Source organism: Vombatus ursinus, unplaced genomic scaffold (assembly GCF_900497805.2).
Source record: "Vombatus ursinus unplaced genomic scaffold, bare-nosed wombat genome assembly UNPS02014798.1, whole genome shotgun sequence".
NCBI classification, from domain to species: Eukaryota; Metazoa; Chordata; class Mammalia; order Diprotodontia; family Vombatidae; genus Vombatus; species Vombatus ursinus.
The window spans coordinates 12,304,094-12,331,210 of NW_020954576.1; the positions used below are offsets into that span (position 1 = coordinate 12,304,094).

The following is a 27,117-nucleotide window of genomic DNA, read 5'->3' on the forward strand; positions in this document are numbered from 1 at the left end:
TATCTATCTATCTATCTATCTATCTATCTATCTATCTATCTATCTATATACATACATACAATTTTTTCCCTCCAACTACCCTAATATTGACAAAGGTCTCATGAGTTACAAATATCATTTTCTATGCAGGAATGTAAACAGTTTAACCTTAATAAGTCTCTTATGATTTCTCTTTCTTGTTTACCTCTTCATGTTCCACTTGAGTCTTGTATTTGAAAGTCAAGTTTTCTGTTCAACTGTGGTCTTTTCATCAAGAATGCTTGAAAGTCCTCTATGTCACTGAATGACCATTTTTTCCCCTGAAGGATTATACTCAGTTTTGCTGGGTAGGTGATTCTTGGTTGTAATCTTATCTCCTTTGCCCTCTGGAATATTATATTCCATGCTCTGCGGTCCCTTAATGTAGAAGCTGCTAAATCTTGTGTTATCCTGATTGTGTTTCCACAATACTTGAATTGTTTCTTTCTGGCTGCTTGTAATATTTTCTCCTTGAACTGGGAACTCTGGAATTTGGCTACAATATTCCTAGGAGTTTTCCTTTGGGGAATATTTTTCAGGAGGAGATTGGTGGATTCTTTCAATTTCTATTTTGCCCTCTGGTTCTAAAATATCAGGGCACTTTTCCTTGATAATTTCTTGAAAGATGATATCTAGGCTCTTTTTTTGATCATAACTTTCAGATAGTCCGATAAATTTTAAATTCTCTCTACTGGAGCTATTTTCCAGGTCAGTTGCTTTTCCAATTAGATATTTCACATTATTTTCTAAGTTTTCATTCTTTTGGATTTGTTTTACAGTGTTTTGATTTCTCATAAAGTCACCAGCTTCCAATTGCTCTATTCTAATTTTTAAGCATGTATTTTCTTCAGTAATCTTTTGGACTTCCTTTTCCATTTGTCAAATTTTGCTTTTTGGGCATTCTTCTCCTCATTGGCTTTTTGTACCTCTTTTGCCATTTGGGTTAGGCTATTTTTTAAGATGTTATTTTCTTCAGTGTTTTTTTGGGTCTCCTTTAGCAAGTTATTGACTTGTTTTTTATGATTTTTCTTGCATCTCTCTTATTTCTCTTCCCAGTTTTTCCTCTCCTTCTCTTACTTGATTCTCAAAATCCCTTTTGAGCTCTTCCAAGGCCTGGGACTGATTCATATTTTTCTTAGAGGCTTTGGATGTAGGAGCTTAGGCTTTGGATGTAGGAGCTTTGACTTTGCTGTCTTCTTCAAGTTATATGTTTTGATCTTCTTTGTCACCCAAGTAAGATAATAAATATAGTCTGACTCTCTTTGCACTGCTTACTCGTGATCCTGGCCAATTACTTGAGTTTTAAACTCTTTGTTAGGGTAAGAATCTGCTTCCGTTGTGGAGAATGTACTGTCCCATACTTTGGGGGTTTGTACGGATGTTTTCAGAGCTACTTCTAGGGACAGGTAAGTTTCCAGTTCTTCCAAGGTGGTATGATAAGGGGCAAGGTGTTTCCTCTCCACCGCCACTACAAGCTACACCACACCAGTGCTTCTTCTCGCCCCAGGACCACCCCTCAGATCCAAGCACGGGCAAAGCAAGAGATTCCTGCCTCAGCACTGGCAAAGAGATCCCTGCAATCCGCCTCTGATTATCCACTTGATTCCCCCCTCAGTCTGTGGTCCGGAAGCTCAGGAGGCAGCCGCTGCCCCGGGGGCAGCTGAGACCTAGCTTCTACCTCTCACCACAGTCACAGACTTTTCCCACTGACCTTCTAAGTTGTCTTTGGCTTTCATGGGTTGAGAAGTCTGGAAACTGCCACAGCTGCGTGTGATTCAGTCCTCTGAGGCCTGCTCCAGGTTCGCTGTGGCCTGCACGCCTATGCTGAAATGTGCTCCTCTTCCCATTCGGTGTGATAAACCTTTCTGATCAACCGTCCAGGTTGTCTTGGGCTGGAAATTTGTTTCACTCTGTTTTTGTGTGGGTTCTGCTGCTTTAGAATTTGTTTAGAGCCATTTTTTAACAGGTATTTGGAGGGATTTGGGGGAGACCTCAAACAAGTCACTGCTTTCACGCCACCATCTTGGTTCCGCCCCTATTATTATTGTTAATAATAACTTTTTTCCTAACTTCCATGGTGTTAACCCCACTACCAAATTTCATGTAGTCTACATGTTAAATAAGATGCACTTGTATTTCATTAGTTAGACTAGTGAAAATACTGGATACTACTGATCTATGGGATAAATTCAGTGGAATATCACTTGATATCCTTTGGTCATTATTGAACCATTCACAATCTCTTAAAATTATAGAATTTGGAGGATTCTCAGAGGCCATATAGTCCAACCCAGACCTGAACAGTAAGTCCCCACTGCAATATGTCTGGCAAATGATCAGTTTTTGTTTGAGGACTTTCAGTGAAGGTAAAATCACTGTCTCCCATTCCACTTTTCCATCTTTGTTAGAAAGTTGTTTTTTTTTTTTTTTTGACATCAAACCTAAATATGTCTCTTTGTGGTTTATACCACTTATTCCTAGCTATGCAGAACAAATCTGTCTTCCTAGGGTTATAGCCCTTTAAATATCTGAACACAGCTATTTTGTCTCTTCTACCCTGTCCCAAGTCTTCTCATGTAGACTAAATATTTACAATTCCTTGGGGCAGCTGGGTGGTGCAATGGATAGAGCACTGGCCCTGAAGTTAGGAGGACCAGAGTTCAAATGCAGCCTCAGACCAAACACTTGACACTTACTAGCTGTGTGACCCTGGGCAAGTCACTTAACCCCAATTGTTTAAAAAAAAATTCCAATTCCTTCAACTAGTCCTTATGTGCTATGAACTTGAGGACCTTTCTTAATTCTGGAAGCTCTCCTCTGGATATCCTCCAGCTTATCTATCTATATCTTTCATAAATTGAGGATGTTTTTTGGCTACTGTATCACATTGTTGGCTCATACTGAGACTGCAGTTCACTGAAATCCCCAGATCCTTTTTTATATAAACTATTTTTTAACCATGCATCCCCCACCTTAATTTTTTGAACCCAAATAAGACTTTACATTTATCTTTATTGATTTAGCCCCATGCTTTTGTGTGTCAAGAACCTTTTAGATCCTCTATCTGTGATCAGGTGTGTTATCTACCTCTTACCACTTGTGCAAATTTTATGAGCGTGATATCTAATCCCTTATCCAAGTAATTAACAAAATTGTTAAATAGCAGAGGGTCAAGCACAGATCCTTGAGTCCTTCACTGGATAGCTTTTACTGGAGGTTTACATTGAACTCCAAATGACTACTATTTGATGGTCATTTAACCAATTCTAAATCTAAAAGCTCAGTGACATCAAAATCAAATAGAAATGGATCCCTGAAGGCCCATTGCCATATAAAACCACAAATTAACATTATCTATGCTATGTTGTATTTTTATTTATTTTGTCAAACATTTCCCAGTTACATTTTAGTCTGGTTCAGGTCACACTCCAGAATTTTGGGCCCTAAGTTTGACACCACTGGTCTCATTCACATTTCTCTATCTTTTCCCCAAGAAAAGTACTAGATAAATGGGGAGGTTGTTCTTCCTCATTCACTTAAAAAAACAAGATTTGAGATTTTTTCCCCCCATGCCTTTAGTATGTTCCCTTCATTTAAATACCTTGTAAACTGGTTCCTCAGTTCCCTCAAAATTGTATCACCTCTAGCACTGCTGTCTTCTAGTTAATACTTGATGCAGTCTGGCTACTTTTCTCTTTGTTCTCTTTAGTACAATTTCTGCATACTCTGTAAGCATGTCAGGAACTATGATATCAGGGGTCCAAGTGTGGTGATTGCACTATTATGAATGGGGAAAACGGCTGATTTTTTTTTTTTTTTTTTTGGTGAGGCAGTCAGGGTTAAGTGACTTGCCCAAGGTTATACAGCTAGTAAGTGTCAACTATCTGAGGTTGAATTTGAACTCAGGTCCACCTGACTCCAGGGCCAGTGCTCTCTATCCACAGTGCCACTGAGCTGCCCCCAAAACAGGTAATTTTTAATAATTTTTATAAATCTTTTCAATTTTCCTTTGGTTTTTAAATAAAATCATTACAAGGGACAGCTCGGTGGCATAGTGGACAGAGCACTGGCCTTGGAGTCAGGAGGACCTGAGTTCAAATCTGGCCTCAGACACTTGACACTAGCTGTGTAACCCTGTGCAAGTCATTTAACCCCATTGCTTCGCCCCCCCCTCCAAAAAAATTATCCAGTAAAATCGTTACAAGAGTCATCTATACACAAAATTGGGGATATTCTTAATGAGGGTATTAGTAGAGAACAGGCAAACTTCCACAGACTATATTCACAACCCACTTCTTTGCTATTTCACATACTGTTCAATGACCTTCTAATAAGTATCAGGCAAGTATATAACAGAAAACAAGGAGATATGTATGCTTACCAAAGTATTATGGATGGAGGAGATCCAGCTCAGAGTTCAAGTAAAGGAGGGATTCTTAGCAAATAGTGAAGTCTTCCAGATATTTTTTTGCCTATGACATCATGTTGATTTCATCAAGCCCCAAGTTATTGCTGAGCAACTAGGAGAAACCTGTAATCAAAGAAGTTTTGCCTGTCCATCCACATGGGAGAGATCAAATGGATGAATAATATATATTGCCCATATTTCATAATAATGAGAGTAGAGATTGTTTCATTCTCTGTGTTTTTATCCACAGTGGCTAGCAAAGTATCTGGAAATAGTAGATGCTTAAATACTTCTTGATTGTTTGAGATTGGAAGGAGTGTGTATGTCCACTTAATTAACATTTCAGTACACATCACTGTGGACATGTACTAGGTGCAAAATGAATGCTTATTAAATCTTTTGAGACTACATTAATTCCTGAGGGATTTTCCTAATTATTCACTAAATTGGCACAGCTGTGCCCTTTGTGGTAGTGTTGTACTACTGATTACCACCCATTTAAGTCTGTTAATAAGTTTATTTCCACCTATTTTAGTCCTTACTCTTGTCAGGGATGTCAAATACAGTGACCTGAGATGGTTTGACAAGGTTAAAATACTTAGGCAATAAGAATCTCAGCTATGTCAGTCTTTCCTGTTACTAGTATTTTCAATATTTCAGACATGTAATGTGGGAGAATTGCTAGCCATAGAAAAAACTTTTTGTCTCAGAAACATATAAATGTGTTAATCCTCACTATAAATTGGGATGAATCATAGGAGAAATTGAAATGGAAGAAAGTACCAGAAATTTGGAGTAAGAATGTGTAGAAAATGTGTTGATTCAGGAAAAAAGACACTGGTTATAATTAATTTTAAAAACTGGAAGAGTCTTTTAACCCAATATTAAATGCCTCTCCAGCTCACATTTTGCAAAGATTGTGTCACTGGAATTTTAATTTAATATATATCCACTTAGCTTAGATGCCTAGTACTTCTGTTTAGAACTAGTGTGATTTTGGGCAAATCATGTAAACCCCTTAGACCTCAGTTTCCTTATCCATAAAATGAAGTGGATGAATGAGAAAATTTCTAATGTTCCTTCTAGTTCTTAATCTTTGATATATGGATTTGATTTAATCTTTATGGATATTCTCTTCTCTAATACAGATCACATCCTCTCAATACCTTCTATCTTGTACAATTCTTGACAATTTCTTTATGCTTGTATGTAGTGGAGTATAGAATGGAGCAAGGTCTCAGTTCTAGCATCCAGCCCAGTCTATGTAGAGGGATAAACAAGGCTGTCTTAGACCAAGTTTATTCTACAGTTCTCTCACTTTGAACCAACTGGCTGAGAGGTTCCATCAAATAATTGGCCTTTCATTCTTTTAATCACTTAAGGGTACCAGTGTAGCATTTTTTATGCAGCTGTTTTAAAAAAAATGATCAGCCTACCTTTTTCTGGTCATACAAAACCTTTAGAATGTCTTTTATGTTATTTTTGGCATTCAAGACAACAAACATTTATTAAGTGCCTACTATATACCAAGTGTGAGCTTACACATTGTGCTAAGTGCTGGAAATACAAAGAAAGGCAAAAACTCTCTGTTTCCAAGGAACTCCCAATCTGATGGGGAAAGACAGCATGCAAATAATTATGTTTAAACAACATATAGCATAAATTTAAGATAATTTTGGAAGGAAGGTACTAAGTTTAACGAGGACTGGGAAGAGCTTCTTGCAGAAGCAGTGGGAAGTTAGCTGAGATTTGAAGGAAGCCATAAGAGCCTGGAAGAGATATGAAGGGAGAGGGTTTGAGGCATGGGAAACAGCCAGTGAAAATTTAGAGTAAAGAAATGGAATATCACGTTTGAAGTAAGCATGGAGGCCAGTGTCACTCAATTGAAGAGGTGGGGTGGGGAGTAAGAAGACTGGATTATGGAGGAAAACTGAACCTTGAGGTGGTAGTACAGGATGAGGAGTGGTCCTGGCCTGGCCCTAGCCTGTGTACTGAGCTAGAAGCACTTTTTAGCAAGCAGCAGCAGTGTTTCTCATATTCCAACAGCAAAGTGGAGTAGGGTCTCAATTCCAGTATCCAGCCCAGGCTAAAGCCTGCAGAGAAATAACTTTAACCGAGGCAAGAATCATGTATCAAAGTTGAGCCTGCAGTTTTCTCACTTTTGAAGCAGCTGGTTGATTCAGGTAGCTGATACAGACTCATCTGTAACTTCAGCCAGGGCAAACCCACAAATTTGTTGGTCAGACCCAAATTAATGTCAAGAACTTATAGAGTTCACGTGAGGGAGGGGTGTAAATCAGACTTTGCTCTGGGTCATACTGTTTTGGGAGTACTGAAAGCTTGCAGATCCCCAGCCTGTCCTTTGAAATCCTGGAATAACATCGCACTCAATACCTAAGAAAGCATCAGCAAGACTAGACCAGGCATTCCTTCCAGAAGTGTGTGGAAGAACAGAAGTGCCCTGCCTTAACACAAATTCTGCAGTCAGGAAATAGGCTGGAAGAATGAGTAAATGAACAACAACAACAACAACAAAACTTCATCTTTTAAAAAAAAAAACAAAACCTTATGGTGACAAGTTGAATAAGACACAAACCCAGAGGAAGAGAATGTCTCGGAAACATTCACAAGCAAAACCTCAAAGAAAAATAAAGTTTGGGCACAAGTTCAACTAGAATTCTCAGAAGAGATGAAGCAAGAGTTTTTTAAACAGTTTAAAATTTTTTTAAAAATTGAGATGAGAATATGAGACAGAAAACTGGAAAAGAAATGAACGCTATGGAAGAAAGAACTGGAAAGGGAATTAATAGATTTTTACAGGAAATGTACACAAAAACTTACCCAAACAACAAACTCCCTGAAAATTAGAATGAATTAAATAGAAGCTAATGATTTCAAGAGGCATCAAGAAACATTCAAACAAAATCAAGACGAAATAAGCAAAGAAAGTGTAAGATATTTTAAACAAAAGTAACTGACCTCGAGAACAGATGGAGAGATAATTTAAGAATCACCAAACTGCCCTAAAGCCATGACCAAAAAATAAAGAGCCTAGAAATAATTTTTTAAAAAATTTTCACATTAGTCATTTTGTAAAGAAGAAACAGCAAAAGAAAAGGAAAGCAAATTGTATGCTTCCATCTGCATTCAGATTCCATAGTTCTTTCTCTGAATGTGGATAGCATTTTCTGTCATGAGACTTTTGGAAATGTCTTAGATCCTTGCATTGCTGAGAAGACGTAAGTCTATCAAAGTTAATCATCACACAATGTGGCTGTTACTGTGTACAATGTTCTTCTGGTTCTGCTCACTTTGCTCAGCATTAGTCCATACAAGTCTTTCCAGGTTTTTCTGAATGCTGCTTGCTCATCAATTATTATAGCACAGTAGTATTCCATTACATTCGTATACCACAACTTGTTCAGCCATTCCCCAATTGATGGACATCCCCTCAATTTCCAATTCTTTGCCACCACAGAAAGAGCTGCTATAAATATTTTTGTATATATGGGTCCCTTTCCCATTTTTATGATCTCTTTGGGATACAGCCCTAGAAGTATATTGTTGAGTCAAAGGATATGCACATTTTTATAGCCCTTTGGGCATAGTTCCAAATTGCTCTCCAAAATGGTTGGACCAGTTCACAACTCCACCAACAATGCATTAGTATTCCAATTTTCCCATATCTTCTCCAACATTTATCATTTTCCTGTTTTGTCATGTTAGCCACTCTGATAGGTGTGATGTGGTACCTTGGAATCATTTTGATTTGCACTAGAAATAATTTTTCAAAAAATCATAAAAGAAAACTGTCCAAATCTCATGGGACTAGAGTTCAAGGTAGAAATAGAATCCACCTATCACATTCTGAAAGAAACCCTCAAATAAAAACTTTCAGGAACTTTATAGCCAAAAGCCAGAACTTTGAGGTCAAAGAAAAAGTGGTGCAACAGCCAGAAAGAAAAAAAAAATTAAAGTACTGAGTAGCCACAGTCAGGATCACAGAATATTTAGTAGACACCATTATAAAGAAGTGGGAAGCTTAAAATATGGTATTTAAGGAGGCAAAGTATATAGACATATGATTGAGAATAAAAACTACATATAATCATATAGGGGGAAAATCGACTTATACTGAAATAGAGAGGACTCAAATAAAGGACTCAGCAACAACAAGCTGTTTATAGTCTAATACGAGGGTGGGATATATGTGTCCTTTCTGAACTCTTATCATCATCAGGGGCCATAGAGGGATTCTAATAAGACAAAAGACCTGAAAGTAGTTCTGTTATTTTTTAAATAGTATTTTTTTCCATTTACATATAAAGACAAATTTTAACAATCATTTACAAAATCTGGGGTTCCAAATTTTCTCCTTCCCTTCTTTACCTCCCCCCCACAAGATGGACATGACCAATATGGAAATTTGTGTTGTTTGAATTATACATGTTTGTTACAGGTGTTTTGTTTTCTTTTTTTTTTTCTAATTGGAGAAGGGGGAAAGTGGGATGGAGAGAAGGTAGATTGTTGTTGATTAAAATTAAAATTTAATTAGAAAAAGGAAATTCAAAGAACAAAATAGTCATGACTCTCAAGGAGCTTACCCTCTAATAGGGGAAAAAATATATAGAGATGAAAAAGTATGTGGGATGTTTTATTCAGGGAAGTCACAGGGATGGTGAATGGAGTCATAGAGTAATTAGTTGATATATCCTTTCATAGAAGATTTGTATTGATTTTATTATTGTTCTCAGAATTAGATGTGGGAAGCAATAGGAGAAGAAAATGCTACATGTGGACTGCAGCATGGTGTGAAGGTCATGAGTCAGTCTAGAAATAATGCCTTCTGTGATCAGAAGCCTGAGGTCCCAGGGAGAGAACTTGCTTAATGGATAGTCTATTGTAGTTGTAGAATGGGAACACGGCTTGAAGATGACCAAGAAATAGTATGGGTATCAGAATCAGTAGCAGCAATTAGAAGCCCAGTAGCTTAAGGCAGTATCTAGTTTGCAAGATGCGAGGTGGATACTGCAGTGTAGGAACATGACTTGCAGATTTCCAGGTGTCAGTAGTGTGGTCAGCCCGAATTGTGCTAGAAATGATGATCAACCAAAAGCTCAGGGATTCAGGGAAAAACAGACTGTAAAACAATAATCATTTGGTACCCTAATGTTCCCTTTCAGATTTAAACAAATTTAACTTAAAAAAAATACAAGAAAAAAGTTAAAGGTTTGAAGGAAATTTTTAGAAAAAATCAGATATAATAGACCTCTGGCAACCTCTGACTGTTTATTATGAAGAACATACATTTATCAGCTTTGAATGATATCTCTGCAAAATTTGATGATGCTGAAGCTTAAAAAGCTCATAAACTAATGTGAAAGACCTAGTTATCAAGCATATTCTTTATTCACCACAACTCAATAAAAATTATGAGCCCTATGGGTACTTTTTTTTTTTTAGGCAATTGGGTTTAAGTGACATGCCCGGGGTCACACAGCTAGTGTCAAGTGTTTGGTCTGAGTGTGGATTTGAACTCAGGTCCTCCTGACTTCAGGTCCAGTGCTCTATCCACTGCATCACCTAGCTGCCCCCCTTGGGTACTTTTAAGAAAAGATTCAAACTTAATTTGAGACTAAATAATATAATCCCCAACATGTCATGATTAAAGAACAAATTGTAGCAGTGCTAGATGTCTTTTTTAGTCAAAGAAAATGATGAACAAGGAGTCAGTGTGCCAAAACTTTTGGAATACAGCTAAATCATTTTCTATGGGAAAAATTATGTGCATAAATATTCATCATCAAAAGATAGAAGTGGATCAATTAATTGGATATGCAACTAAAAAATTAAGAAAAGTAACAAATCAGCCCCCCCAGTAAAAACCAAAAAGTCTAAGAAGAAAATATTTCATGATTAATAAATAAAGTAAGCCTTGGTGTTTTTGAACAAACAAGATTAATAAAATAGACAAGTCATTAGCTATTTTAATTAGAAAAATAAAATAAATAATATTAAAATAAAAAAAATAATCACAACAAATAGGTATAATAAGGAAGAAATATAACTTCCTAATATAATATGCCAACAAAATACGACTTAAAAGATACAGATGAATATTTATAACTATAAATTGCCCAGATTAATAGATAATTTAAAAGAAATAGATAATTTAAAAAACTCAATCTCAGAAAAAGACTTGCCTTAAATGAACTCCCAGAGGAAAAACTCCAAAGTTCAATTAGATTGAGAGTGAATTATACAAATATTTAGAGAACTGATTCCAGTATGATATAAGTTGTTTGCAAAACTAGAGAAAGAAGGCATTTTACCTAATTCCTTTTATTTAACAAATTTAGTAGGGAGAGGTAAAAGAGAAAGAACTCTATAGATCAATATTTAGTGAAAATTGGCACATAATGTCGAACAAAGTATTAGCACAGAGGTTACATCAAAATCTTAAAAACATTATTCACTGTAATCAAGTTGGATTTGTGCCAAGAATGCCAGACTAGTTCAGTGTTAGAAAAATTAGAAATAAAATAGACATTAATAACAAAAGCAACAAAAGTTATGTAGTTATATTAATGCAAGCAAAATGCTTTTGATAAAATACAACACATTGTGATTGCATTTTTACCTAAAAAAAGGAATATAGATGATCATAAAGATAAAATGGAAATTTTTCATTACATGAAACTGAAAAGCTTCTATACAAGCAAAATAAATGCAATTAAAAATAGCAGGGAAATACTTGAGAAAATTTCTGCAGCAGATTTTCCTTAAAAGTCAGTCAACAAGCATTTTATTCAGTGTTGTGTGCCAGGTGATGTTTTCAGAACTGGGGATACAAAGAATAAGCAAAAACAGTATCTGCCTTCAAATGTCTTATATTTGGGGAGGCAGTAACCACACATACATAAATCAGCACTTAAAAAATAAATGTAGTATAGATGGAAAGAAGCCCTAAATGGGAAAGTACCAGCACCTGGAAGGATTGAGAAAGGTCCACTATCCATGATAAAAAAAAAAAAAAAGAATCACCAAATGTATAGGGATAAGAGTTATTCCTTAGTGAATAACATAATCAGTATGTGAGCAGGCAATTCTCAAATGAAAATATCTACAACTGTATGAAGAAAATGCTTCTGATCACCAATAATAGGAGAAATGCCACTTCATATCTATCAGATTTGCACAGATGACAAAAGAGGAAAATAGTGGTTATTCGGTGGGAGGACAGACACTGTAATGTACCTTTCGTGAAGCTTCTATTTGATCTATCACCTTCTACTTGATCTATCACAAATGCTCTGAAGATTAATGTAGTGTAACTGAATTGTTTTGAAGTTGTGGATTAAGGTATATTCAAATTAAAGGTATTATACATTTATTATTTTTTATTCCTAATGATGCTAAGTGCATTTTGTCAAAAAGTCACTAAAAATAACCATATTATTTTACTTAAAAAAAAACAACAAAAATAGAACTACCTTATCTCCAATTTTTGGTTTGTTTTATTTTAATTTTTCGCAAAAGAAAGTATTAAACATGAATTTCTTGGTATCTTAATTATTCCTACCCATTTTTTAGTTTGTCAGAGGAAAGGGTTGAATCAGAGTAAGGTGTTTTGAGGAAATAAGAGACTGAGAGTTGTCTGTAGAGTTTTAAGTAAATTTCTTTCCTGCTCACTCCAATTATCTGGAGTTTTTCATTCCATGTCTGTATTAGGCCTGTCACTCTGTGGGAAAGGGAAAGGAGGTTGTTCTGGCAGGATGTTTTTCACAAAAGGCATGCTCATTATGGCTTTATAGAATCTTGCAAATTGATGTACATTGCTACACCAATCCATACATTAGGTATTGCATATTTATATTTGGCAGAAAACTGTTAAACAACTATCAGAAATGAGAGGTGTCTTTCTATTTTCTTATGTCTAACATACATATTAATAGAGATTTGGGAGAAAAATCAGGGCTTTTGTCTGTCATACTGGTATGGAAGGCAGACAAAATATCAGTGAACCTATCTGAAGAGTATATATCAGGTTGTAGAGTAAGGCAGGGAGGTTGAGGAGGAATGGAAATTGTTAGGATTTATGGAAAGTTTTAGTGGTATTTTAGGTCTGGAGGGCTGTTGATAAGAGAAAATACTAATATATGGTAAGGGTTTTAAGAAAATTTATGTGGCACGTAGTCAGTAAAAGAACAGAGACCTCTTTTATTTTTTGTATTTCCACTAGTGTATAGTATAGTACATATGACACTTAACAAATGTTTGTTGAAATAATGAATGCATGCATATATGAGTAAATAAATTAAATCTGAATTTCAGAGTTCCTGTGTTTCTGAGAACTAAGTTTTTGAGTTTTTGAGAATTAAGGCAGCATCTTCTTTCACTGACAGTGGAAATTCTCCCAATGGTATATATGAGTTGGAGGACTTGTGTTTGAATCTTCACTCCTCTTACTACCTGGGTGACCTAGGGCAGTTCACTTAACCTTCCTGAGTCTCATTTTCCTTAAATGTAAAATTAAGGGGGTGGATTAGATATAGTCTTTGCCAGCTTTAAATCTAGCTTCCTATAGTTACAGTGATTTCATCTGAATGAATAATTTTAGTCATAGCATTTACAACTTTGTGATTTAAGTTACATTGTATCAAGTTATCCAGAATCTGCATTTTACTTCATACAGTTGTGTGTAAATAATATTTTATTGGCTTTATCAAATTACCTCAGATTAAATGATATCTATATTGAGTGGCTTACTCAAATCTAAATTAGCCAGTCAAGCAGTTGTTTTAAATATAATTTTGCATAGCAGAGTCAACTTAAAACATTTTGCATTTGTACTTTCATATATATATATATAAATATACACATATATACTAATGTTTAAGTATATTATATATATTTAAGTATATATACACACATATACTAAAATTTAAACAAAAATTTTGTTGTTTTGTCATTTTTCAATCATGTCTGATTCTTCATGACCCTTTTTGGGGTATTCTTGGCAAAGATACTGTAGTGGTTTGTCATGTCTTTCTCCAGCTCATTTTATAATAAAGAAACGGAGGCAAATAGGATTAAGTGACTTGGCCAGAGTCACACAGCTACTAAGTGTCTGAGGCCAGATTTGAACTAAGGAAGACGAGTCTTCTTGACTCCAGGCCTGATACTCTATCCACTGTGCCACCTAGCTCTGTGTGTGTGTGTGTGTGTGTGTGTGTGTGTGTGTGTGTGTGTGTGGTATTTAGAAATGCTTATAAAATCAAGATAATTTAAAGTAGATCTCCAAGATGTATAATAAATATAATTTTATACTTTGATGATTCAGTAATGTCATCTATATGAGTATTTCTTCATCAGCTAACATAAATGACACCCATCAAACCCCTCCTATTTGATTTTTGTCTTTGTCCTTTCAAATGAATTTCAGATGGAATTGTTCATGAAGGTAAGGCAATAGGAAGAACTGTGACAACTGTTATTGCCCTCCTTCCTTACTTTTCCCCCTTTAGACAGAATGCTGACATGGGAGTCACCAGTTCCATTCATTTTGTTGAGATAAGAAAACCATCAGACCTTTCCATCTGTCCTGCTATACCTCCAGACCTAAACCATCTAACTTGCTATGTTCTGTGGTCTTCTAACGCTGTCATCCTATCTCTCTGTGTAACCTAGGGACTTGTGGACCTTTCTATCTCATCTTTTCTCTTAATTGTTGTCTCTTCCAATTATAGTATGAGCTCCTTGAGATCAAGGACAGTTTTGCAGTGTGATGCTTGTACTTTCTGTCCATTTATTATTCCTTAATCCTACTGCATGATGAGTTTACTTATTTTTATGGTCACACATATTCTTGATGATAGATTTTATGCCACTTCTGGCACATCATCTTTTGTTATATGCTTTAATCCTACTTAACCCTTCTAATATGTCTTTTTTATTGCTGAATGGGTCACCTAGAGTTTTTACTCTTCTAAGTAAAGGAATTTAATGCTATATATGGTTATTTGTGTGTAAGAAAAAGATATATTAAAGTATACTTATAAATCTCCAGGAAAATTTACTTTTACAGAAAACCCTACAACAGGCTTTATATATAAAAAGTTATTTGTACTATATATTTTATTTTTATTATATGTATAATAAACTTAAAATTATTTAGGCTTACTATGGGAAAATATTTTTTGAAATTTTAAAAGTGACATTCTTTTCATTTTGGGACTAGAATTATATTTGTGATTTGGTAACATAAGAAAGTTAGCATGAAAGGTCACGGCTGATTAACTGGTTATAATAAGCTTGTCAAATGTAGCAATCAAGATGATTTTTCAGAATCAGTGGTGTACTAAGCTAGTGAGCTGCAATTTTTTTCAGTGTCATTTTATCAGTAAAGAGTTTTAGAGCATGCATACCTGTTATATGTATATTTATTTAATCAAAAGTTACATACACATATTCTAATGTTACATGCACATTATAAAACACAGAGTAGAAATTAAACAAGGATGAGTTAAAGTTGAAATAAACACTTTAACATTTTAAGATTTGTATTTGTCAATGGTACAAAAGAGCTTTCTGTGCTTAAGAGCAATGTAAAAATGTTTTATTATTTTGTTAAAATCCTTGTAATTAATTTGATTATTATAGCTAGTCAAACAGGTAAATTTCTTTTTTCAAATATCCTTTTAAAATATACACAATACAACAAATAAAAATATTAAGTCATAATAGTCCATGATCATAATACCTTTTCAAAATGTCACATATATATCAGAATATTATCACATGCCAGAGTAGCAAGCAAAAGTTGCTGATTTTAAATTGAAAATCAAACAATTGAAATTGACTGATTTTAACCCAACAGAAAAATTTCACTATACAGTCATCCCTTGACATTCAGTTTCACATTTAGTTTTGGTTATTTGCAATTCAATTGTATTGGGAATTTTTGGAGATTTATTGCTTGGAAAATTACAGGTGATACACGTATATATACTAAAAAAATAGTAAGTCATAAATATATAAATACTGTATATTATTAATCTATTTTATGATTTACTACCATAGGTATACATACACAAATTTGTTGTAAACAGTTAAATTTTATTAAAAGTTTCATTGTGCTAAAAGAATTACAGGCTATAAGAGATTCTAATCTCTCTCATAGAAACTGTGATTTTTTTATGGGTGCAGTATGTTGTTTTACTTGTTTTTATGTTAAATAAATACGATCAGAATTATTAAAAATAAAAGCATGGAGTGGGGCCTAGAGTTATTTGGGGTTTTCCACAATACATTTGTGAGGGTCCTGTGTCCCTAATTCCTGTGAATGTTGAAGGATGACTGTACACCCATTTCTCTTTCTTTCCCTAGTTCTGCTTAATGGGTATTATATTTTAAATTTCTATTCATGTTTTAATTGTGTGTCTATTTTATGAGTGTGATAAATAGTAAGAAGGCTAATTTGACTGGTCTGTGGAGTCTAGGAAAAGGAGTAATGTATAATAAGAAGGGAGTAATGTTATAAGAAGGGATTAATATATAGGAAGTCTGGAAAATATATTGGGGCTTAGTTTCGAAGGTATTTAAGTACCAAAAAGAAGAGTTCATATTTGTTTCTATAGGTAGCTACCAGCATTTATTGAATAGGGTGATCATGTTGTCAGACCAGTGCTTTAGGAATATCATTGTGGCAGAGATAGGAAAGTGGGAAGAGGAGAATAAGTGTTTTTATAGCATCTACTATGTGCCAGGCACTATATTAAGTACTTTACAGATATTATCTCATTTGATCCTCACAAGAACCCTGGGAGCTCGGTGTTGTTATTATCTTCATTTTGTAACTGAGGCAATTGAGACAAACAGAGGTTTAGTAACTTAACCTACTAGTGTCTGAGGACAGATTTGAACTCAGGGCTTGCTGATTGCAGGTCCAGTGCTCTATTTACTGATGGATTGAGAAGGCTTAGGGACAAACCGAGAAGCAGCTAGAATTAATTCAGAAATCTAGGTTCTTGTGAGTATTTTCATTTTAGTAGATAATCATGTTATTTTAAATTCATGGAGCTGATATTTTTTAACTTTAGGATTTGTTCCCTGCCTGTTATGGATCAATGTCATTTTGCCTTGCTTTCTGGAGTTCTGTGCCAGAACAATGGTGCACCTCCTCTTCCTTCCTTTTTTTTCTTTCCTTCCTTCCTTCCTTCCTTCCTTTCTTCCTTTCTTCCTTTGTTCCCATCTTCCCTCCCTTCTTTTTTTTCCATGTCATGATCAGACTGTTACATTTAGCAATCAACAGTATGGATGCAACCCCCACCCCCTTCGCCAGTTTACATTAAAACTCTTGTAGGGATGCTTTACACTTGCCACAGAATTGAAACTAAAATAACCTGTTAGATAATTAGTCACAAATATGATTCTGATGTTTTTTCCACCATACACGAAAAAGTTCTGTCTGAAATATGTCTTCTTGTAATGCTAGGTCCTGCCACCACAGTACTTGGCTGATTTCACAAATGTGTTGTAATTTGTAATTTCCTTGTCACTTTTTTGACTCTCTTCTCCTCCTAAACTTTGTTTCCTAACAGTAATTAAAATCCCCTGCCACTGCTGCTACTTCAGCGACCACCATAGCCACCTTGGTTATTAGGTTTGGCAACATATTGGCGCCCACCAAAAGAGCAGGAATACCTGCTTCCAAAGTTGCTTTCCTTCTCAGGACCAGAATTTGAGGAATGATTGTTGTAGTTGGCAAAGTCATTGTATCTTCTACCATATCCAAAGTTGTTACCACATCCTCCACTGCCATAGCTATTGTAGCTGCCACTCCCACAATAACTACTGTTCTGTTTTTTGTCACTCTGTCCACAGCCTCTGTTTCCTTCAAAGTAACCAGGCTCACTTCATTCATAATCACTATCATCTCAAATCTATTTAGGCCATATCCTCCATCACCATGACTGCTACCAAAACCACTACTGAAGTTTCCACCATAGCTAGTTATTATATCCACAACTCTGCCAAAAACTTTGTGAGGTCTTGCATTTATGGCTGCATCTACCTCTTCCACCATGACATAGGTAACAAAACCAAAGCCTTTGAAACACTTGGGATTTGGATCCCTCATTACCACACAGCCTATGAGCATGCCTCATGGCTCCTTAGACTCTTGTGTGTTGTGTCAAAGCTCAAACCTCTGGTCAAGAGCTTTCACAGCTGCTCAGGATCCTTGACAGATTCTGACTTTGATATGACAAGAACGGTGGCAGACACTTCAGTGATCCTTTTCCAGTGGCATTGAGGTCAAAAGAGAGCTAGCTAAAGAACATACCTCAGCACCCCAATTTAAAGGTTGCTAACTGATATTGAGAGTAGCATGCTAATCAAGTGGTAAAGAAATCAGCATATAACTTCATGTTTAAAAATTTTGAATAATATTTTATTTTTCCAATTGCATGTAGAAACAATTTTTAACATTCTTTTAAAAATTTTTTTTGAGTTCCAAATTCTCTTTCTTTTTCCCTCTCCTCCATTTCCACAGGATAGTAAGCAATTTCATATAGGTTATACATGTGCAGTTATGCAAAACATTTCCGTGTTGGTCATATTGTGAAAGAAAACTTAAAACCTCCCAAAAAACTACCAAAAAAGTGAAAAATAGTATGCTTTAATCTGCATTCAGACTTCATCAGTTCTTTGGAGCGGATATTGGTTTTCATCATGAATCCTTTGGAATTGTTTTGGATCATTGTATTCCTAAGAATATCCAAGTCCTTCACAGTTGATCATCTTACATTATTTCTGTTACTGTGTATAATGTTCTGGTTCTGCATACTTCAATCTGTATCAGTTATGTAAGTCACTCCAGGTTTTTCTGAAAGCGTCCTAGCCTGTAACTTTAAAAACAGTTTTCTTTTTTCAACTCAATTCAACACACATTAATTAAACACCCTATTTGTAAGAGGTACTCTACTAGTTCCTCAGTAGGCGAAGACAAAAGTGTGAAATGGTCTTATTCTCCAAGGTGCTTAAGTTCACCATTTCTTTTGAAACAATTGAAAATATTCAAGAGGAACAAGACAGAGCCTTTTTGAGAAGCAGATTTGCCTAAGATTTGAAGCAGGAGTTATAAAACGCCTGGGAGCACCTGCTTCAACAAAGAAATTATTTAGTATTATATAGGTTTTGATTAAAAAAAGAGAAAATCTAGAGGATCACAGTTATCAATTAGTGTCTTAGGTAATCCAGCCTCTACTCATTTGGAAGAACAAAAAGTCAAGAATATCAAAGGAGCAAATGAAAAAAATGTAAAGGAAAGTTTCAGTTAACATACGAAAAAACATTTTACAAGGAATTATAGCTTACAGCAAGAGGGCAACCAGCCATGTTATGATTATTAATAATTTTTAAAAAATTTCTCAAAAGCTATATGTGTCTGTGCTTTATGCTCAATTTTATCTCAATTCTGCATCTGGCATAGCCTGAAATAATCAGATAATTGTCAGGACCCAACCTTACTTTGTCTGTGAAGGATATCCAGGCAAGAAAATTTGGGTTTGTCTTCCAGTTAACTGACAATGACAGTGTTAATAATTGAGTTTTTTCCCTTCTTTTAAACAGAATGTCCCTCCAGACCTATCTATATGTACCTTTGTGTTGGAACAATCTCTATCTGTCCGAGCTCTCCAGGAGATGCTGGCCAACACGATGGAGAAAGCAGAAGGGGCAAGTACTCAAGTCTACATAGAATTTTAGCATATTATGAACTTAGTCACCATATAATCAACTAATCTATTTCTTTTACAGATATTACCACATTCTCGAGTTTAAATGTATCAAGACAATGTGTTTTGGTTATTTTTCAAATTTATAAATGCTCTTACATAAATGACTTCTGTGATAGATTGCAGAGCTACAAAAACTTCAGCACTAACTTGACTCATTGGGGAATTCTTTGCCGCTGAAATATATTCTAATGATTGATACCAGCATTTTTATTGTGATTTAATGTTTATATTTTCTATGCTAATGTTGTTATATGTTACTGACTGCTCTGTGTGTGATCATATTTCATTATCTTTTATTTTATTCTGAGTTATTTTTAGCCATGTAACTATTTCAGCTTTTGAACAATTGTTGTGGATGAAATTTTACAGGACAGTCATATATTTTATTTGGAATGCAGAGATAGTGAGAATGTTGTATCACCAAGCTCTGCTGTAGTTTTGCAAATAAACATTCCTTTACTTATTCTTCTAGGCTACTTATTGATACTGATCATATTATCCCTTAGCTTGTCTACATTTTTTTCCTAGTTCTGTAAGTGGGTAGAGAAGATAGAATGTGGGACTTGGAATCAGGAAGAACTGAGTTCAAATACTGCCGTAGACACTGGCTTTGCGAGCCTGGTCAAGTCATCACTCTCAGTCTGTTTCCTGATTTGTAAATGGGATAATAATAAGACTTATCCCATAGGGTTGTTGTAGAGATCAAGTGAGATATCATATGTAATGCCCTTTGTAACCTTAACACAGTATAAAAATATCATTTCATTTTATATTATTATTGTTGTGTTCATGTTTATTTTATTTAATTAGCTATTTTCTACATGACTTAGTGGGATACAATTTCTGGAGATTACCTATTTGTGACTACTCATTAAAACTTATAGTTAAGCAGGTCTTCTAATAATGTTTTGAAATAAATGTTGTAGCACATGACTTAAGCAAAAAAGTATAGTCATTCTAGACATGAAATTGAAAATTTTATATACTATTCAGTAGAGACAAACATTCTTGTTGACAAATTCAAATAGACCTGTTCTTTCATTCATGTGGATATTCTCCCAGTCCATGATTGTTACTATGCTTGTGTGACTTCTGTCCATGTCTTCCCTTATGCTTGCTGCCAATATGTTAATGCCTTTCTTTCTTTTCTCTTGCTATCATAAAAATGAGTACAGTAGCCCATGGGTTGTCCAGTTATCCCTTGTTCTTGCCATATGACTATGCCTTCTTTTTCATTCATATGTTTCTTTGATAGCATCTCTTGCTCTCCTTTTCCATTTGTAATTTGTTGTACACTGCTTAGAGCTACCATGCCTTTCTCCATTGCCTCTGAGAGATATTCATTTTCACATCTTATAGTATTAGAGCCTTCCATCATTTGCAGCTGTATTACATCGCTGGAAGAATATTGGTATGAAAAAGATGTGCAGAGAAATTTGGAGTCAGTAAAGAACTTTACAATTTATCAAATGTAGTTCAGTCTGGTTTTTTCTTTCTGTTCAATTTCGGGCTCAATTGTCCATTACAGACAATGTAAATGGAGTGAATACACACACACACATTTCTATACATACACATATATAATAATAGAAAAAACCCATAAGTCAGGATCAGTAAAAAGTTGAATGGTTGTGCATATCAAACTAGAAAAGTAATCGCCATTTATGACAGTATAACTTCTGTCTGAACTTTCAATTTTTTTTTCAGTTTCCTACAGTTTAAGATACAGTTTTATATGGTTTAGATAGATTTTAAATTACTTAAAAATCAATTTGAATTCTTATTATGCTCATAAAAAAGGGGAGGGTAGTAAAGGTGGTATTTATTTTAAATTGAATTTGGTGGTATTTGTATTTTGAATTAAAACTTTCTATTGAATTTCAAATTGACAAAGTTGTCAAAGCCCTGTCCAACTTCTAATCAACCATGAAACAGCTGTGTCATTAAATTTTTTTCCATTGTATTTTGACATTTCAATTAGAAAAAAGTTTGCAGTTAGTGTAATATATATATATATATAGTTTCTATTTTTTCTTATCTGGAATTTTAGTTTAAGATAAAACAAGAAATAATAGAAATTTTCTCAAAATAACTTGTTTTTTTTTCACCCCCCAAAACTTCAGTTCATCATTAAATGACATTGATGCATGGCAGCTTGAACATGAATTAGATCTATGAACCATTTGAATGTCTGCTGAGAATCTGACTATATATATATATATATATATATTATATATATATATATTGCACCCACATATACTTAAAATGAAAAACATGTTACTATTGAGGCATGACACCTTTTGAACATGGAGCATATCTACAAGCCATTTGAAAATCTGCCGAGAGTCTAAAAAATAGTGGGTTTTTTGGCACACAGGTATACATAGGATGCAAAACACATTACTATTTCCCATCTATATCTTTGTATGATCCAGCTACCCGTCTAGCTTAGGCAATTGATTGCATTTTTACAGTGAGGTTCTTCTGATTCTAAATTTACGTTTGTGAAGTGATTTGAAGCATTACTTTTTTAAAAGCATATTACATGTTGGTGCTGACTTGTAATTAATATTTTTCCTTCTAAGATATTTGGATTTAATAAATTTGTAATGTGATTTAAATTTGAGGTTGTAGGGCACAGAGAAGTAACGGAGGAGTAGCAGAAGGTAGTATAGTTGAGATCTAGATCTAGAAGATTCACCAAGATTCACAGAGATCTAGAAAATTCACCAATCTGAATTCTGATTGTGCAATCTAAGGAAAAGAAAAAACACCAAACCACCATGAGTCATTTTTTTCAGCCCAGGTTGGTATAGAAATACAAATAAAGAGGACTGTAGATGCTGGGGATGAGGTTTGGCCAGGACTGCGTGCAGTTCCTGAAAGAGAAACAAAGCTTTGCACTAGGGAAGGAAGTGATCCCATGGGTCCCTGAACTAATGCAAAGTGTGAGAATGGGTGCCATATGGCAGCACTGTTGCTTATTACCCAGTTTTGGTGATAGATCGGGGCGGGCTGAGGAGGGGAACTATACTTAGGAGTAGTAGAGAGGATTTTTCAGGCTGTAGTTGTATGCTGAGTGAGGAATAGGTTCACATAGAAACAGAAGCTGTGTGACTCTAACCCCAGGAGCAGAGCTGGTATTCAGGTCTAGTCTGTTACTCAAGCTCAAGAGTGCAGTGGAATAACCAGGGCAGGAACCCAGACCAAAGGAGACCCTGCAGTTTGGTCCCCTTTAACCTCCTGAGCTTCTCCAGAAGACTGATAATTGCTGAGTTCAGTAGCACTTTAATGGGACTTCAGCCACTGACAAACTGACAGACCCAAACCAAGATGAGGAACTTGGAAGAGCTCAGACCAGGAAGGAAATGAATAATTTTGCCCTGTTTCCAGTCACATCGGTAGCACTGAAAGCTTCCATGTCCCTGGCCTGAGCTAGCTATGAAATCCAGAATAACACAATACTTAATACTGTAGGAAAGCAATAGAAACACTTAAAAGAGCAAAAGCTCAACCCACACATTCATCCCAGAAATGTGAAGAGCCTAGCCCAAAATTAAAATCCATAGTCAAGAAGTAGACTGGGAAAATGAGAAACAAAGAAAAGAGAATACCACTGTAAAAAGCTATTATGGAGGTAGTGAAGCTCAAGACACAAGCCCAGAGGAAGGTAATTACTCAAAACATCTATAAGCAAAGCTTCAAAGAAAAATGGAGCTTGGCCGAAAGTCCAAGAATTCTTGGAAGAGTTAAAGCATTTAAAAGAATTAAAAATGATTTAAAAAGCAAATGAAAAGCACAAGAGGGAAAAATGGGAAAAGAAATGTAGGCTATGGAAGAAAGGTGTAAAAAGAAAATTAGTAGCTTGAAACAAGAGTTACAAAACATTACCCAAGAAAATAATTCCCTTAAAATTAGAATGTACCAAATAGAAGCTCTAAGAGATATCAAGAAATATTAAACACTCAAAAGACTGGAAAAGAGCAACAATGTGAAGTATCTCATGGGAAAAATAAGTCATCTGGAAAACTAATTGAGGAGAAATAATATAAAAAATCATTGGACTGCTTGAAAATCATTACCATTGTAAAGCCTGTATATCCTAGTTCAGGAAATCATAAGACTTCCTAGATCTCATAGAATCAGAGGACAAAGTAGAAATAGGAAGAAGCCAAAGTCACTTCCTGAAAGAAACCTCAAAACATAAACTCTGAGGAATATTATAACCAAAATCCAGTTCTTAGGGCAAAGAAAAAGTATGATAAGCATCCAGAAAGAAAGAATTTCAAGTACTGAACTGAATTAGAATCATACAGTTTAGCAGCTTCCATTAAAAAGGTGTGGAGAGCTCAGAATATTATATTCCAAAAGGAAAAAAAAAAGTGTTAAGGCCAAGAATAATCTGTCCAGCAAAGCAATAATCCTATAGAGGGATAATGGATTTTTAATGAAATAGAAGTCTTCTAAGCATTCCTGATGGAAAGAGTTGTGTAGAAACACTGACGTACAAACACAGGAATCAAGAGAAGTATAAGAAAGTAAACATGAACAAAAAGACCATCACCTTTGGAATACATAGGAACTCTGATCAACTTTAATTCTAAAGAACTCATGATGAAGCTTGTTACTTGCCCTCAGATAAAGAATTGATGGAGTCAGAGTGAAGACTAAAGCATATTTCTTTTGGACGTGACCAGTGCAGGTATTTGTTTTGTTTGACTGTCCTTGCTGGTAATAGGTTTTGTTTTTCTTCCTTTCTCAAAATGAGAGGATAATGAGCCACAGGAAGATGGGAGAGAGAGAATGCCGACTTGAAAATAAAATAAATTGAATAGAAAAATAAATTTGGAGTTTGAGATGTATAGATAATTTTTTTTAAAACAAGACCTCTATAATTGTTAAGAGTTAGAGAAAATATTGTTTCAAATAACATAAGGAAAGAATCCTATCTAGAAATTGTGGTGTTTGCCAGAATAGTGACAAATCAAATTTTGACCTCTGATGGGAAATATTTCTTGAAAAGGTAAATGGGATATATTTAAAATTTTTCAGATGAAGATAGGAGAATTTTGGACCAAGAGATGAATACTATGTAGAAATCAAATCAGTGACTGTTCTTTAAAGATTTTGCTTCTCCAAACAATAATTTTTATGACAATTAAATTTTAATATATTAGGTTAATAAGACAATATTTCATTTTATATATATGTATAGATATGTATATATATATATATATATATATATTCATTTCTCTTTTTGGTAGTAAATGCTTCCTTCATACTAATTCTCTCCTCTTTTTCCATCTCCCCCGATAGTCAACTATCTAGTTTGTAGATTTTCTGAGTCTCTTTTCTTTATAATCTAAGTATTATTCACTTTGCTGGTAGAATAGACCAAGGCTAAAGAAAAATCTGAAACTCAAATTATCTAATTGAGTTATATTCCCAGTTATAAAAATGCTTTATGTTGAATATATTTTGGATATATGATTAAAATGAATCTGTGTGTTACAGTGGATAGAGGACTGACTTTAGGTCAAGATTTAATTAATAAACATTTATCAAAAAGCACCTTTTATGTGTCAGGCATTGTGATAGGTGGAAAGACGAGTTTAAATCCTGCTTCAGACAAGTTTAATCTATCAGTGTCTCAAACAATTCTCTAATATGAAAAATTATAGAGTTGCCAACCTCTATCAACAGAGTGAATTTCCATATTGACTATTCTCTACACTGACTATATCACAGGTCCAGACTCCTCTTTTACTCCCCCCAGAAGATTCAAACAGCATGATTTATACTACCCAAAATTTCACTTACCTGTGGCAGTATTTACCAAACTTATTTGACCATGCAACTGTTTAAGACTTAGTTTAAGCTTTTTTGATGGGACCTATAAAATGGTAGTATGGGAGATATGGAAGTATGGAATAATCCTATGAATAAAGTAGGACCTTGGGAAATTTTGGAGGAAAATTCATTTAAGAAATGAAATGTGATTTTGCATTCAAAATTGTTGTATATATTGGTGCTTTTTTTTTGCTATTTTAAAATGTCTGTGATTTCATAAGTTGTGGGTATCTCTTCCACTGATGATGATATTGACAACTACTATTGACAACGGCTGAAGAAGTTATCATCTTATTGATGGGGTGCTTGTGCTTGTACTTGGACCCCAATTTCTCCTTAGTCTCAGAAGCCCTGTCTCTGACAACCACTCCCCAGCCCAAGGACACTGAGCCTAGCAGTTACTCATGCGTGGGCCCCAGCAGGATCCTTATCTCTCTCCGTGGTGCAGCTACACACACAAAGCTGGGTGAGAGAGTGCTGGGCTGCTCAGGCCCCAGCCCTCAGATCATGTCTTTGGAAGCCTCCCAATTTCTTAGTAAGTTTCTGTCTTGTGAGAAAGCTTTCCCTTGTTGCAGAGCATTCTCTCATCAAGACAGAGGGAGAGGGGTGCCTTGCCCAGCCCAAGGAGTTTTGTCCTTGGCCAGCCCAAGGACTCTTCCTCCTGCCAGACTTCAAAGATCCATAATCTGTTATCTCCCTCCCTGTCTGGGATACTCCCTGTACTTTCTCATCCATAGCTCCCAAAGACACCTGGACCTTTAGATTACCTCATCAGTGTCCCTGGCATTCCTTTCCCATGCCCTTTTCCATATAAACCCTAGCTCTATCCTCAGTCCCTCACAGGTTCCTTAAGAATCCTTGCCTGCTGAAAAGCATAGTAATAAACTTTTTGCAACTTGACTTAAAGATTGCTTGAGTTTGTGAATTCATTCCAGATGACCCCGTTTTGTACTTTGGTCTTTGAGGGGTCTCAACCTCTCAAACTGCAACATCTCGACCAACCTTATGGAGTTGAAGCTCTCTTCACTTAAATAGGCTGGACCTTGGGTATCAGACACATGTTTTGGGGATTTATAATCAAAACCTCTGAAGCCAGGTAACATCTATCAGTGCTTGTTGTCCAGTTTATAACCCTAAATATGACCTAGGGTCATTTTTATTCTTTGATGACTTTGGTAGAAGAAATAGTTTTGACATATACATAATTTGATAGTTATTTAAAGGGGAAGTATTACTAGTATTATTTTTCCATACTATTTCCATTTCTTTTTGTATGAAATACAGCTTGGAAAATTATCTTTGCAATCTTTGTCTCATGCCCATCCCCCTTGTTGCATCATGATAATTAACTAATGGAAGTAACATGTTGTGGGAGATTAAAAGCAAAATATATTATCTAAAAATAAAATACAAATGATAAAATAATGTTTTATTAATCATTTATACTTTGATTTTTATGATAGTATGAGGTGAGTTATTTTCTCTGAGTTTTCTCAAATTGATCCTAAGACAAGTAGAATTAATATAAAACAACTAACTTAAAATAACTTGAAACATTTTCTAAGGGTACCCTTGTATTAATTATGCTGATATTTTAATAGAAAGCAAAGGTACTGCACTGTCAAAATGCGTTGTTTGTTTATGATCCTTATTTTTTTGTACTTCTTAAATAATCCCTTTTAAATGACTAAGAATAGATGACTTTGTTTTTCTATGAAAAAACTGAATAGTTTATAATTCCAGTGTTACTCTTAAAGTACAAAAGACTGAAATTTTTATTATAGGAATATATATATATATATATATATATATATACATATACACACATATACACACACACATACATACATACATTATAGATATATATATATACACATATGTAGTTAGTCAAAACAGCTAATTATTATGAAAATTAGTGTATGGATTATAGCATCTTCTTCTTCTAATGCACAGTATTACCACGATGGATAGACTCCTTGGCCTGGAATCATGAACACCCAAATTCAAATCTAGCATCAGAAATTTGCTTGTTATGTGTTC

The 27,117-nt window shown here is 34.9% G+C and overlaps 1 protein-coding gene across 1 annotated transcript in view; it reads left to right on the top strand.

Annotated features, from left to right (window-relative positions):
* Window positions 1–27,117, top strand: part of LOC114050041 (ryanodine receptor 2) — an 811,539-nt gene that overhangs the window by 247,859 nt on the left and 536,563 nt on the right. Inside the window, exon 3 of the mRNA XM_027871576.1 lies at window positions 19,061–19,165. Coding sequence (XP_027727377.1) covers window positions 19,061–19,165 — 105 coding nt within the window. The remainder of the gene's footprint in view (window positions 1–19,060; window positions 19,166–27,117) is intronic.